We start from the raw sequence: 15,287 nt of genomic DNA on the forward strand, positions 1-15,287 counted from the left end.
AAACAAACAAACTAAAAAACTGAAACAGAAGATAAATGGGATTTGGGATTGAATATAATATTATAAGATAATAAATTCTTCTTCTCAAGACCCCTAATATAGTGATATTTTTTTGTCCAGAATTTATCTTATTCACAGATTTTGGTCATAAATATATGAAGATATCTTTGGAGCCACTATTCTACTTTAATACATTTTTCTTTCTTTTTCTTTTTATTTTTCTTTGTACTTTTTCTTCTTTTTTTCTGGCCTGTAGTGTTTGTATGGAGAAGTCTGCTGCTAATCTTATGGGTTTTCCTTTGTAGGTGACTCTTTGTTTTTCTCTTGCAGCCTTGAGGATCCTTTCTTTATCCTTATTCCTTTCCAATCTAAGTATGACATGTCTTGGTGTCTTTAGGTCTGGGTTAATTCTGTTTGGGACCCTCTGGGCTTCTTGAATCTTTTTTTTTAAATATTTATTCCCTTTTGTTGCCCTTCTTGATGTTTTTATTGTTGTAGTTATTATTGTTGTTATTGATGTCATTGTTGGATAGGACAAAGAGAAATGAAGAGAGGAAGGGAAGATGGGGAGAGAAAGACATCTGAAGACCTACTTCACCGCCTGTGAAGCAACTCCCCTGCAGGTGGGGAGCCGGAGGGCTCAAACCGGGATCCTTACTCAGATCCTTGTGCTTTGCGCCATGTGGACTTAACCCCCTGCGCTACTGCCTGACTCTCTTCTTTTTCTTTTCTTAACCAGAACACTGCTCAACTTTGGTTGATGATGTTCTGGGAAATTAAACCTGGAAATTTAGCATCGCAGGCATGAGAGTCTCTTTGTATAACCATCATGCTATCTACTCCACTCTACATTTTCTTTGGTAACTTTTTTTATACATTTATTTATTTTCCCTTTTGTTGCCCTAGTTGTTTAACATTGTTGTGGTTATTTATTTATTTATTTTTTGTTATTGATGCCATTGTTGGATAGGAGAGAGAGAAATGGAGAGAGGAGGGGAAGACAGAGAGGGGGAGAAAGACAGATATCTGCAGACCTGCTTCACCACTTGTGAATTGACTCCCCTGAAGGTGGGGACCCGGGGACTCAAACTGGGATCCTTATGCAGGTCCTTGCATTTTGTGCCATGTGCGCTTAACCCGCTGAGCCACCGCCCGACTCCCCTTTTGTAACTTTTTTATTATTATTTCTTTGTTGGGGGACTAATGGTTTATAGTTGATAGTGAAACACAGTAGTTTGTACATGCATAACATTTCTGTTTTCCACATAACAATTCAACCTCTCCCACACTAGGTCATCCTTTTTTTTCTCTTTCTTTTTTCCTTTCTTTCTTTCTTTCTTTCTTTCTTTCTTTCTTTCTTTCTTTTCAGAAAGAAGCAGTTTTTCTTCTTCAGAAAGATGCCCTGAAATCACACTTTTATTTTTGCTTCGATCTTTAGATTGGAGGGCTTTTGTGATTCAGTTTTGTTTCATACATTTTAATGTCTGTTACACATTTACAAAAAAAGTTAAGTTTTTTTTTTCCTGTGTTTACCCTTGCTTTCCTTGTTTCTTTCTTTTTTTTAAAATAATTTATTTCTTTATTGGGGAATTAATGCTTTACATTCAACAGTAAATACAATAGTTTGAACATGCATAACATTCCCCAGATTCCCATTTAACAGTACAACCCCCACTATTTCATTCATCATTTTTCATGGACCTGTATTCTCCCCACCCACCCACCCACCCCAGAGTCTTTTACTTTGGTGTAATACTCCAATTCCATTTCAGGTTCGACTTGTGTTTTCTTTTCTGGTCTTGTTTTTCAACTTCGGCCTGAGAGTGAGATCATCCCATTTTCATCCTTCTGTTTCTGACTTATTTCACTCAACATGATTTTTTCAAGGTCCATCCAAGATCGGCTGAAAATGGTGAAGTCACCAGTTTTTACAGCTGAGTAGTATTCCATTGTGTATATAGACCACAACTTTCTCAGCCACTCATCTGTTGTTGGACACCTGGGTTGCTTCCAGGTTTTGGCTATTACAAATTGTGCTGCCAAGAACATATGGGTACACAGATCTTTTTGGATGGATGTGTTGGGTTCCTTAGGATATATCCCCAGGAGGGGAATTGCAGGGTCATAGGGTAGGTCCATTTCTAGCCTTCTGAGAGTTCTCCAGACTGTTCTCCACAGAGGCTGTACCAATTGACATTCCCACCAGCAGTGCAGGAGGGTTCCTTTGACCCCACACCCTCTCCAGCATTTGCTGCTGTTACCTTTTCTGATGTATGACATTCTCACAGGAGTGAAGTGATATCTCATTGTTGTCTTGATTTGCATTTCTCTGACAATCAGAGACTTGGAGCATTTTTTCATGTGTTTCTCAGCCTTTTGGATCTCTTCTGTGGTGAATATTCTGTCCAAGTCCTCCCTCCATTTTTGGATGGGGTTATTTGTTGTCTTGTTGTTGAGTCTGGCAAGCTCTTTATATATGTTGGTTATTAAACTCTTATCTGATGTATGGCATGTAAAGATCTTCTCCCATTCTGTGAGGGGTCTCTTGGTTTGGGTAGTGGTTTCTTTTGCTGTGAAGAAGCTTTTTAATTTGATGTAGTCCCATAGGTTTATACTTGCCTTAGTCTTCTTTGTAATTGGATTCGTTTCATTGAAAATGTCTTTAAAATTTATGTGGAAAAGAGTTATGCCAATATTTTCCTCTAAGTATCTGATAGTTTGTGGTCTAACATCCAAGTCCTTGATCCACTTGGAATTTACTTTTGTATTTGGTGAAATACAGTGATTCAGTTTCATTCTTCTGCATGTTTCAACCCATTGTTTCCAACACCATTTGTTTGAGAGACTCTGCTTTCCCCATTGAATAGTCTGGGCCCCTTTGTCAAAGATTAGATGTCCATAGGTGTGGGGCCTCATTTCTGGGCTCTCAATTCTATTCCACTGGTCAGTGTGTCTGTTCATGTTCCAGTACCAAGCAGTTTGATGACAATGGCCCTATAATACAGTTTGAGATCTGGGAGTGTGATGCCTCCGGTTCTGTTCTTTTTTCTCAAGATTGTTTTGGCAATTCTAGGTCTTTTCTGGTTCCAGATAAACATTTGTAGCATTTTTTCTATTCTCCTAAAAAATGTGTTTGGGATCTTGATGGGGATAGCATTAAATTTGTATATGGCTCTGGGTAATATATTCATTTTGTTGATGTTAATTCTTCCAACCCATGAACATGGAATATCTTTCCACTTCTTTGTATCTTTTTCAATTTCTTTGAGTAGTGACTCATAATTTTCAGTATATAAGTCTTTCACTTCTTTGGTTAGGTTTATTCCTAGATATTTTATTGTTTTTGTTGTTATAGAAAAAGGAACTGATTTCTGGATTTCAATTTCTTCTAACTTAGTGTTTGCATAGAGGAATGCCACTGACTTTTGAATGTTAATTTTATAGCCTGACACATTACTGTATTGCCTGATGATTTCCAGAAGCTTCTTGCTGGATTCCTTAGGTTTTTCCATGTATACTATCATGTCATCTGCAAATAAGGAGAGTTTGACTTCTTCTCTTCCAATCTGTATCCCTTTAATTCCTTGCTCCTGCCTGATTGCTATGGCAAGAACTTCATTACTATTCACAATGTTGAATAGTAATGGTGATAGTGGGCAGCCCTGTCTAGTACCTGATCTGAGGGGAAATGCTTCCAGTTTTTCACCATTGAGTATGATGTTGGCTGTAGGTTTGCTATATATAGACTCCACTATCTTCAGGAATTTTCCACCTATTCCCATTTTTTGTAGTGTTTTGATGATAAAGGGATGTTGTATTTTGTCAAAGGCTTTCTCTGCATCTATTGATATGACCATGTGGTTTTTGGTCTTGCTTTTGTTGATGTGGTGGATCACATTGATTGATTTACGTATATTAAACCAACCTTGCATGCCTGGGATAAACCCCACTTGGTCATGATGAACAATCTTTTTGATATACTGCTGTATCCGGTTGGCTAGAATTTTGTTCAATATTTTCGCATCTATGTTCATCAGAGATATTGGTCTGTAGTTTTCTTTTTTGGTTGTGTCCCTGTCTGCTTTTGGTATCAGGGTGATGTTGGCTTCATAGAAGCTGGCAGGGAGTATTCCAGTGTCTTCAATCTTCTGGAAGACTTTTAAAAGTAGAGGTATTAGTTCTTCTTTGAAAGTTTTGTAGAATTCATTTGTAAAACCATCTGGTCCAGGACTTTTATTTTGGGGAAGATTTTTGATAACTGTTTCAATTTCATTAGCTGTGATGGGCCTGTTCATGTTATCTACTTCCTATTTACTTAGTTTTGGAAGTTGGTAGGTATCTAGGAAATCATTTATTTCTTCCAGGTTCTCTAGCTTGGTGGCATATAGTTGTTCATAGAAGCCTCGCATGATATGTTGAATTTCTGCAGTGTCTGTTGTGATATCTCCTCTTTCATTTATTATCCGATTTATTTGGGTCTTCTCCCTTTTTTGTTTTGTGAGTCTGGCTAAAGGTTTGTCGATTTTGTTTACTCTTTCGAAGAACCAACATTTACTTTCATTGATCTTTTGTATGGTTTTCCTATTCTCAATGTTATTTATTTCTGCCCTAACTTTAGTGATTTCTGTCCTTCTGGTTGCTTTAGGATTCCTTTGTTGTTCTTCTTCTAGGTCTTTAAGATGTGCAATCAGGCTGTTTATTTGTGCCTTTTCTTGTTTCCTAATGTGTGCTTGTATAGCTATGAACTTCCCTCTTAGGACTGCTTTAGCTGTGTCCCAAATATTTTGATAGCTTGTGTCTTCATTTTCATTGAACTCTCGAAACATTTTGATTTCTTCCTTGATTTCCTCTTTGACCCAGAAGTTGTTAAGAAGTGTACTGTTGAGCTTCCACATTTGGGACTGTTACTAATCTTTTGTTGATTGTTAAGTGTTAGTTTAATTCCACTGTGGTCTGAGAAGATGCTTGAGATGATTTCAGTGCTCTTGAATAGGCTGATGCTGTCTTTGTGACTAACATATGGTCTATCCTTGAGAATGATCCATGTGGATTTGAGTAAAATGTGTATTCCAGTTTCTTGGGATGAATGACTCTGAAAATGTCCAATAGTTCTAGTTTATCTATCTCTTCATTTAGCTCCCTTATGTCTTTACTGATTTTTTTCCTGGATGATCTGTCAAGTTGAGATAGTGGGGTGTTGAAGTCCCCTACTATGATTGTGTTACTGTTAATATATTGCTGTAGCTCCTTCAGTAGAAGTTTGATGTATTTAGATGGCTTCTCATTGGGTGCATAGATATTAATAATTGTTAAGTCCTCTTGATTGACTGATCCTCTGAGCATTAAGTAGTGTCCATTCCTATCTTAAATCTTATCTATTTTAAAGTCTATCATGTCAGATATGAGAATAGCTGTTCCTGCCCTTTTTTGTGGGCCATTGGCTTGTATGATAGTTTTCCATCCTTTTACTTTAAGTCTGTGTTTGTCTTGTTGCGTTAAGTGAGTTTCCTGTAGACAACATATTGTTGGGTTGTGTTTTCTGATCCATCTTCCTACTCTGTGTCTTTTAATAGGTGAATTCAGGCCATTGACATTTATTGATATCAAAGATTGAAGATATTTTAACGCCATTCTTGTAGAGTTTTAATATATGTCCTATTTGTGGTGGTCTGGTTGTTTATAGGAGACCTTTCAGAACTTCTTTTAGGGAAGGCTTGGTGATGGTTGTTTCCTTCAACTGTTGCTTGTCTGAGAAGGTTTTGATGCTTCCATCTAGTCTGAATGACAATCTAGCAGGATATAGTATTCTTGGCTGAAAGCCTTTCTCATTGATCACTCAATAGATATCTTGCCATTCTCTTCTGGCCTGTAGTGTTTGTATGGAGAAGTCTGCTGCTAATCTTATGGGTTTTCCTTTGTAGGTGACTCTGTTTTTCTCTTGCAGCCTTGAGGATCCTTTCTTTATCCTTATTCCTTTCCAATCTAAGAATGACATGTCTTGGTGTCTTTAGGTCTGGGTTAATTCTGTTTGGGACCCTCTGGGCTTCTTGAATCTTTATGTCTTTGGTGTTGTCTAGACTAGAGAAATTTTCAGCTATTATGCCCTGGAGAGTGCTTTCTTCCTCTCCTTCTCTTTCTTCCTCTGGTAAGCCAATAATGCGTATATTGTTTCTTTTGAAGTCATCCCATAGGACTCTGTTGTTTTCAGCATCTCTTAATCTCTTTTTGAGATCTCTTACTTCTTTTTTAGTTGTCTCTAATTCATCCTCAATCTTGCTAATTCTGTTTTCAGCCTCATAGATTCTATTCTCTCTGCCCTCTACTACTTTCTGGAGTTCATCTATTTTGTTGCCCTGCTCTGATACTGTTTTAGCTTGTTCAGCTAGTTGCCTTCTTAGCTCAGCGATTTCAGCTTTCAGCTCTCTAATAACCATTGGATAATTAGAATTTTCTTCCATATTCTCATTTGTTGTTCCTGCATTTCTGATTACAATTTTTTCAAATTCTTTACTCACTCCTGTTATTATTTCCTTAGCTAATGTTTGGATGTTGAACTCGTTGTTTTGTGCTTCACCCTCTGGAGGACTTTTAGCTGGACTCTTGTCCTGGTTCGATTTTCCAATATTTTTTCTTGTTGTTTTAACCATTTTATATATGTTAACAGTTTTTTTAATCCCTGAGTTGGAGCTCAGTGGTGTAAAAGCCTCTTTTTTTTCTTCCCTGTAGGCTATGGTAGCCTGAGGGCTTTTAAACTATCAATAGGCTTCTTAGCTTAATCACTGACTCCTGACCAAGAGATAAAGCAGGGTGTGGCAGAGATAATCCAGTGGTTATGCAAAGAGACTTTCACAGCCCTTCAGCTATGCCACCGAGGTATAGGTCTTCTCCTGAGTTTCCTGGTTAGATCTCTGTCCCCTGGTGTCCCTCCCTGTTGCTGCTCCAGATTCTGAGGGTAGTAGCAATGGAGACTCAGAGTTGCACTTAGTGAGTCTCTGGGGAGTCCTTTCCTCCCTTCAGCTGTCCCCTTGTTGTGGAGCAGACTGGAGGTGGTGTCTCCGCTGATAAATTGTTGAACTGTTAGCAGCCACTTAATCTCTCCTTAGGCCCCTCTCTCCTCTCTGTCACCAGCCACACGTGTTTGTACTCACGGGTGATTTACTGGGTTCCTGTGTTCATTGTAGTCCTGTCTTGTTTTGGTCCGGGTGGTCTCCTTTGGTATTCCTAGTTGATCTGGGAGAGGAGAGGAGAGGAGAGGACAAAAGTTGTTTTTGTTTGTCAGCTAATTTTTAAATTGCTTGAGGACTACAAATTGATTTTGTGTCCCTGTCACTAAGAATAGTATAATTATATTCTTACTTGTAGTATAATAAGAAATATTTGATCTCTGCCCACAGACATCCTATAGAACTCTTGGAATTTCCCCGGTAATGGGAAGTTGTTTTTTTGTTTTTTTGTTTGTTTGTTTGTTTTTGGTCATATATGTATTTATGGAAGGTACAGAGGGAAACTGACACACAGACACCGACACCTGGGCACTGATCAGCTCTGGTTTATGGTGCTGCTAGGGGTTGAACCTAGAAGCTCAGAATCTGAGGCATGGAAGCCTTTTGCATAACTGTTATACTGTTTTTTTCTTTGTTTGTTTGTTTGTTTGTTTTAGTTTTTTGTCTTAATGAACCCCTTGTAAGAAAGAGATGGATGGATGAGGGAGCTGAAGATAAAGTTACAGAACAGAGTTTTGAGAGCTGCTGTATCATAGAATGGTTTCTGCCACCACCACCCCATGCATCTTGCCTATTTGGCTGTTCCTGAGTTAAATGAAAGTATTTTCTTAAATTTTGTGAGCTAGTTCTAGTTAATCATTGAGCCTGAGAGGGGAGTCTTGAAAGCCTCCAGATTTGTAGTCAGCCTTCTGAAATGGGGTCAGTACTGTGGGATTGAACACTTGATTTATTTATTTTTAAATGAGAGAGATACAGAGAGGGATGTAGGGATAGACAGGCAGACACCAAAGCACTGCTCAACTCTGGCTTCAGTTGGTTCTAGGGATGGAACCTGGGACTTCAGAGCCTCAGGCATGAACATTTTTGTATAACCATAATGCTATCTCCCCATCTGTATTATTTTTTATTAGTGGGAGGGATGGAAAGGAGGAGGAGAGAACCACTGTATCACTGGGGTCTATGCACTGCCAGGGATTAAACTGGGACCTCATGTTTGAGAGTCCAATGACTTAGTTTTTATTTGTTTATTTATTAAAATATTTATTTATTCCCTTTTTTGTTGCCCTTTTTTATTGTTGTAGTTGTTATTGATGTCATCGTTGTTGGATAGGTCAGAGAGAAATGGAGAGAGGAGAAGACAGAGGTGGGAGAGAAAGATAGACACACCTGCAGACCTGCTTCACCACTTGTGAAGCAACTCCCCTGCAGGTGGGGAGCCAGAGGCTCCAACTGGGATCTTTATGCCGGTCCTTGCGCTTTGCACCACCTGTGCTTAACCCACTACGACGCTACTGAGTCCAGTGATTTTTATCCACTGTATAGAAGCTGAATACTTAACTTCTGGGCTCAGTTCTTAGGAAATCCTGAGTAGTTGGAATACCTTTTGTTGAAATATTTGATTTCAGGGCCAGACAGTGGCACACCTGGTTAAGCACACACGGTACATCATGCAAGCATCCAGGTTCAAACCCCTCATCCCCACCTGTAGGGGGAAAGCTTCACAAATGCAAGGCAGCCTCTCCCCCCAGGAGTGATTAACTTAAAGTGTTGGTAGAACAGAAGTTGAGATACTGAGTTTAGCATGTTCCAAAGTTGCTAGAATTTTACCTTTTTTGTTGTTGGTGTTGTTTGCAAAACTCATTTCCTTGTTTGATTGCCCTTGACTTTATTTCATAAAATAAATTTACATTGAGTTATGAGAATATACTTATCACTGCAGCCTTTTATTTTAGGTTTTAATTGAGGCAAGAGGGAGGATGTTCTTTTATTCAGTCTCAAGTGTGGGATTAGCTTAATGTTATCAGAAGTAAATTTGGAACAAAGGATTTTTTTTTACCTTGATGCATATTTGATGCATATGATAGAATGATATTCTCAAATTGAGCCTGAGGCCAGTTTGTCTTCACCTGGGACTTTGAATGCTTTGTATTAAATTTCAAAATGCACTTTTAACAATGCCTCAGAAGTCTTCTGACTTTCTAATTATGACTTTAGAAAGTTTCAGGTCCTCCATCTTATCTGAATTTATTCATAATCCTGAAATTTGATTTATATCTGTTGTTCTTCAATGCTAGTGACATTAGGCACAATTTAAAAAGTGGTTCTTGAACATATTTTTTGAGTGCAGATAGCTGGGAGCAGCAGCAGACTGAGAGAAAGAAATCCACTCCCCAGTTTAACTATCTGTGAGTGAATGTGAGCCCTGTGCCCTTTGTACTGTGGGATCTGTGTGTAGGTGTTTGGGGAGTGGGCAGACCTGTCTTCTCCCTCTTTCAGAGATAAAAGGAAGCTACAGGGGCTTGCATGTCTTTATAAATGGAAGACTGTGATAGTGATATTTAATTTCAAAATGATAATTTGAAATAATTTGAGGTATCCTGGATACCTCTAAGTGTTTTTTCTAAAAAACAAATTTGAATGAGTTTGGTGGTAGCGCAGTGGGTTAAGCGCACGTGGCACAAAGTGCAAGGACTGTTGTAAGGATCCCTGTTTGAGCCCCTGGCTCCCCACCTGCAGGGGAGTCACTTCACAGGTGGTGAAGCAGGTCTTCAGGTGTCTGTCTTTCTCTCCCCCCTCTGTCTTCCCCTCCTCTTTCCATTTCTCTCTGTCCTCACTAACAATGATGACATTAATAACTACAACAACAATAAAAAACCAAGGGCAACAAAAGGGAAAATAAATTTAAAAAAAGAGAAAAAAACAAATTTGACTTAGTTTTGTTTGTTTAGAATGGTAACTAGCAAATTAGAGCTCTAGGCATAGTTGGAATTTAGCATTAGTTGAGAAACACTTTTACAGAAAAAAAAAATGGGCCTCATTCCCTTCTGTTGTTCCACCAACTTCATCTTTGATCTTTTTTCTTTGACTAGAGTGCTCAGCTCTGGCAATTGGTGGCTGGTGATAGAACCCTGGACCTCTTGCCAACAAGTCCCATGGGGATCTCTGAGACCCAGTTTATTTATCTGGAGATTATTTTCTTTACTGACTCTTCATAGACTTTCTTCTTTTGAAAAAAAAAATATTTTTAAAAGATTTTATTTACTTATTCATGAGAAATGATAGGAAAGAGAGATAGAACCAGACATCACTCTCTGGTACATGTGCTGCTGGGGATTGAAGTCAGGACCTCATGCTTGAGAGTCCAAACCCTTATCACTGTGCAACCTCTCTGACCACTAAATTTTTATTATCTTTATTTATTTATTGGATAGAGACAACCAGAAATTGAGAGGGAGAGAGAGAAACACCTGCAACACTGCTTCACTACTCACAAAGATTTTCCTCTGCAAGTGGGGGCTGGGGTTAATAGATTTTATCACACAGAACAGTCTAATGAAACCCTCAAGTTTTGAATTAATTTAATTTTTAATATAGCTTCACTTCTGTATTTAATTTAGTTTTGTTCTAATAATTGGCCAGCAGAGAGTGTATAAGAATGTTAGGTTAAATATACTTTGCCATTAAGTACCTCATTTGGAATGAGGTTTTAATTCAGTTTGATTATGACAGTTTATGATGTGTGATGGATTCCTCATCAGGTGGTGATGTACAGTGCTTTCTTTACCCATTAATATATTTCTTCCTCCAAATCTTTTTTTCTTTATTTTTTTAAATCTTTACCAGGGCACTGCTCTGCTCCGATTTATGGTGGTGCAGGATGGAAAGGACTGAACCCAGGACTTTGGAACCTCAGGCATGAGAATCTCTGTGTAACCATTATGCTGTCTGCCCTAGCCCTCCCCAAATCTTTTTATTGGGAGTGGAGGATAATAGTTTACAGCAGAGTTTTTGACACACAGGCACAATTTCTCATCTCCATGAATTAATTAGGGTTATTGCAGAAATGATGCTATTGTTCTTGCTTACTTAACAAAGTTGAGTGATTCTATAGGTTTTTCAGACTGGAATGATTTAAGGTAGAGTCAATACTTATTTGATAATTAAGACCCATCATGTTTGGTTAATATATGTTATTATTTGACTTACAGTTAATAGTTTTTCACTCTTCTTAGCCTTCAGTAAACTGACTGGTAATTTACATAAAAGTAATCTAGTGTGAATTAGTCTAGAATGTTTCCACTTATAATTAATTCTTGAATAGTTTCCATCAAGATGGAACTTCTTCTTCTTCTAGCGTTTGCCCTTCTTCGGTAGCCAGTCAATAGCGTCAGGTTGAGCCTGATGTAAAGTTTCGAGACCTCCTTTGAATCTGGAGAGGTGGCAGTCATTGACTATGTGGGTCATAGTCTGTCTGTAGCCGCAGGGGCAGTTCGGGTCGTCTCTGGTTCCCCAGTGATGGAACATAGCAGTGCACCGGCCATGGCCTGTTCGATAGTGATTGAGGAGGGCCCAATCACTAGGTCAAAGCCGGGTTGACGCTTGCAGGGGTCTGTGATGAGGTGTTTGTTCTTTACCTCAGCTGACTGCCAACTCTGTTTCCAAGAGTCTGGAACAGAGAAGTTCAGTGTAGGCATAGGGGACCAGATTGGGTGACGAGACGTCAAGCGTTGGACAGGGTGGGCGAAGATATCCGCGTATATTGGCAGGATGGAACTGATCTGATATCATTCAGAAGATATAAAGCTCTATTTGAAATGTCTGTTGTTGGGAGTCGGGCTGTAGCACAGTGGGTTAAGCGCAGGTGGCGCAAAGTGCAAGGATCTGTAAGGATCCCAGTTCGATTCCCGGCTCTCCATCTGCAGGGGAGTTGCTTTACAGGTGATGAAGCAGGTCTGCAGGTATCTTTCCTCCTCTCTGTCTTCCCCTCCTCTCTCCATTTCTCTCTGTCCTATCCAACAACAACTACAACAATAAAACAAGGGCAACAAAAGGGAATAAATAAAAATATTAAAATAATATTAAAAAAAAGAAATGTCTGTTTTACAGGTTCCTTTCATCACATAGTGTTTTAACACAGTCACATATCCACACAAGTGCTCCTCTTGACATTTCTAGAAGATGGGAGAAGAAAAATAAAATTGTTTATCCTCCACAGCTGCCTGGAGAACCCCGGAGACCAGCGGTGAGTTTGTATCAGTACTACTTGTTTTCTCTCTTTAGAATGGGAACCATCTTTTAAAAAATTAAATTAAATTAAATCAATTAATTAATTTTTTTAATTTTTAAAAACTTTTTTTATTTTCCTTTTTATTGCCCTTGTTTTTCATTGTTGTAGTAGTTATTATTGTTGTTATTGATGTCCTCATTGTTGGATAGGACAGAGAGAAATGGAAAGAGGAGGGGAAGACAGAGGGAGAGAGGAAGATAGACACCTGCAGACCTGCTTTACCTCTTGTGAAGCGACTCCCCTGCAGGTGGGGAGCCGGGGCTCGAAATAGGATCTTTATGCTGGTCCTTGCACTTTGCACCACCTGTGCTTAACCCGCTGCACTACCACCTGACTCCCTAAAAATTATTTATTTGATGGGGCTGGGCAGTAGCGCAGCAGGTTAAGTGCACATGGCGCGAAGTACAAGGACCAGTGTTAGGATCTAGGTTTGAGCCCCCAGCTCCCCACCTGCAGTGGGGGGGTCGCTTCACAGGCGGTGAAGCAGGTCTGTAGGTGTCCATCTTTCTCTCCTCTCTTGTCTTCCCCTCCTCTCTCGATTTCTCTCTGTTCCTATCCAACGAGAACAGCAATAATAACAAGGGCAACAAAATGGAAAAATGGCCTCTAGGAGCAGTGGATTCTAGTGCAGGCACTAAGCCCCCTCAATAACCCTCGAGGCAAAAAAAATTTATTTATTTGATAGGACAGAGAGATATTGAGAGAGGGAGAGAGAAAGACATCTGTAGCACTGCTTCACCACATTGAAACTTTCTCTCTGCAGGTGTGGCCTGGATTCTTGAACCCTGGTCCTTGAGCATGGTAACATGTGCGTTCTACCAGGTGCACCACTATCCATCCAGCCAAAATGTTTAAATTTATTAATACAGGATAGAGAGAATCAAAAGCATTGCTCTGACACATAAGATGCTGTAGATCAAACTGGAGACCTCATATTTCCAAATTTAGTGGCCTGCCCACTGTGTCACCTCCCAGGTCCTCTCTTTTTCAGTCATCAGGGCTTCACTGCTTTGGGCTGACTTTTCAGAGAGAGAGAGAGAGAGAGAGAGGGAGTGAGGGAGAGAGACTGAGACCCCATGGTACTAAAACTTCCTTCAGTGCAGTAGAGACTGGGCCCAAGCCTGGGTCATGGCCCTGAGAAGGCAAGTGCACTAAGTGAGATATTTTTCCAACCCCAGAACTGCTCTCTTAGTTGTGATAAAGTGCTCCCACTCTTATGTGACTTGCCTTAACTCCCACTCTTCTCAACTTACCTCCATGTTAAGAAGAAAAAAATCTCCAGCAGTTTGCATGATTCTTTAACTGATAGCCTAAGTGTACTAGACTTAGCTCTTTGACAGCATAAAAAGGTCATCCCTGTTTTACTTACTGTTTACATAACCTACTACTGTTTACATAACCTAGATTACTGTTTACATAACCTCAATTCTAAAATTAAGCTAAAAACTTGAGGTGCATTAATTTTGACTTCGGGAACATCTAGTGATTTTTTTGTTAACAGAATCCAATGATTAACAATAATTTAATATTTAAAATAAAATACTTTGTTTATTTTATTTTATTTATTTATTATTTTTTTAAAAAGATTTTATTTATTCATGAGAAAGATAGGAGGAGAGAGAAAGAACCAGACATCACTCTGGCACATGTGCTGCCGAGGATCGAACTTGGGTCCTCATGCTTGAGAGTCCAAAGCTTTACCACTGTGCCACCTCCTGGACCACTGTTTATTTTATTTTAATGAGAGAAGGATACAAAAAGACCAGAGCATTACTTAATTTTGGATTATGATTGTGCTGGGAATTGAACCTGGGACTTCAGAGCCTCAGGCATGAAAGTCTTTTGTATAACCATTATGCCATCTTCCCCACTCTTTTACTTTATTAAATAAATAAATATTAATGTACATTAATGTAAATATAAATTAATATTTATTTTAATAAAAATATTAAAAGATATTAATTAAAAGGGGGTCAGGCAGTAGTACACCAGGTTAAGTGCACATATCACCATATTCAAGGACCACAGTTCAAGTCCCTGCTCTACACCTGTATGGGGATGCTTCATGAGCAGTGAAGCAGGTCTGCAGGTGTCTTTCTCCTTCATTATCAACCCTTTGTCAATCTCTCTCTGTCCTGTCAAAATAAAAAAAAAGAAAAAGAAAAAATGGTTGTCGGGAGTGGTGGATTAGTAGTGTTGGCGCCAAGCCCCAGCAATAACTCTGGTGGCAGTTAAAAAAGTATACATATATATTTAATCTTTTTTTTTTTTTTGCCTTCAGGCTTATAGTTGGGGCTTGGTGCCTGCACTGTGAATCCAGTGCTCCTGGAAGCCATTTCCCCCCCACCCCCATTTTATTGGATAGGACAGAGAGGAACTGAGAGAGATGGGGAAGATAAGAGAGGGAGAAAGACACCTGCAAACCTGCTTCACCATTTGTAAAGTGACCCCCCCCCCCGCAGATGGGGACCTGGGGGCTCAAACCAAGGTCCTTGTGCTTTGTACTTTGTGCACTTAACTTGGTGTGCTGCTGCTCAACCCCCTAAAAAAAAAAAATATATATATATATATATATATTTTTTTTTTAAGTATTTATTTATTTCCTAGTTAGAGGAGAGGCCAGAGTAACACTCTGGCTATGCAGTACCAGGGAGTGAACATAGGACCCACCTCCTGGGTCCTACGATATTTGTACCAGGCCTCTGACCTCCTACTTTGTGCTTTGCTTTTCATGATATTCTCATTCACTAAGGCTTCCTCTGGCTCAGTTGTAGAAATGCCTCAGCCATTGCACCTGCCTCAAGTGATTGTTGAGCTTTTCAGTTTTATAAGAACATGATTATTTTCCCTACTTTTTTTTTTTTTTTCAAACATGTTATCCTTTTCTCCCTATGCTCTTGGCAGGGTTACAATATCTCTTTTACAAGCTTTGTGATCACATACAACTCAGGTTTAAGGATTGCTCACCATGGGACTCCAAGAATTGAAAGATTTCT

At 39.2% G+C, this 15,287-nt stretch overlaps 1 protein-coding gene across 2 annotated transcripts in view; it reads left to right on the top strand.

Annotated features, from left to right (window-relative positions):
* Nucleotides 1-15,287, top strand: part of MRPL22 (mitochondrial ribosomal protein L22) — a 48,532-nt gene that overhangs the window by 11,827 nt on the left and 21,418 nt on the right. For both annotated transcript variants that reach the window (XM_060198035.1, XM_060198036.1), the window contains exon 3: nucleotides 12,111-12,246. In XM_060198035.1, coding sequence (XP_060054018.1) covers nucleotides 12,111-12,246 — 136 coding nt within the window. The remainder of the gene's footprint in view (nucleotides 1-12,110; nucleotides 12,247-15,287) is intronic.

This window comes from Erinaceus europaeus, chromosome 9 (assembly GCF_950295315.1).
Source record: "Erinaceus europaeus chromosome 9, mEriEur2.1, whole genome shotgun sequence".
Lineage (NCBI taxonomy): Eukaryota > Metazoa > Chordata > Mammalia > Eulipotyphla > Erinaceidae > Erinaceus > Erinaceus europaeus.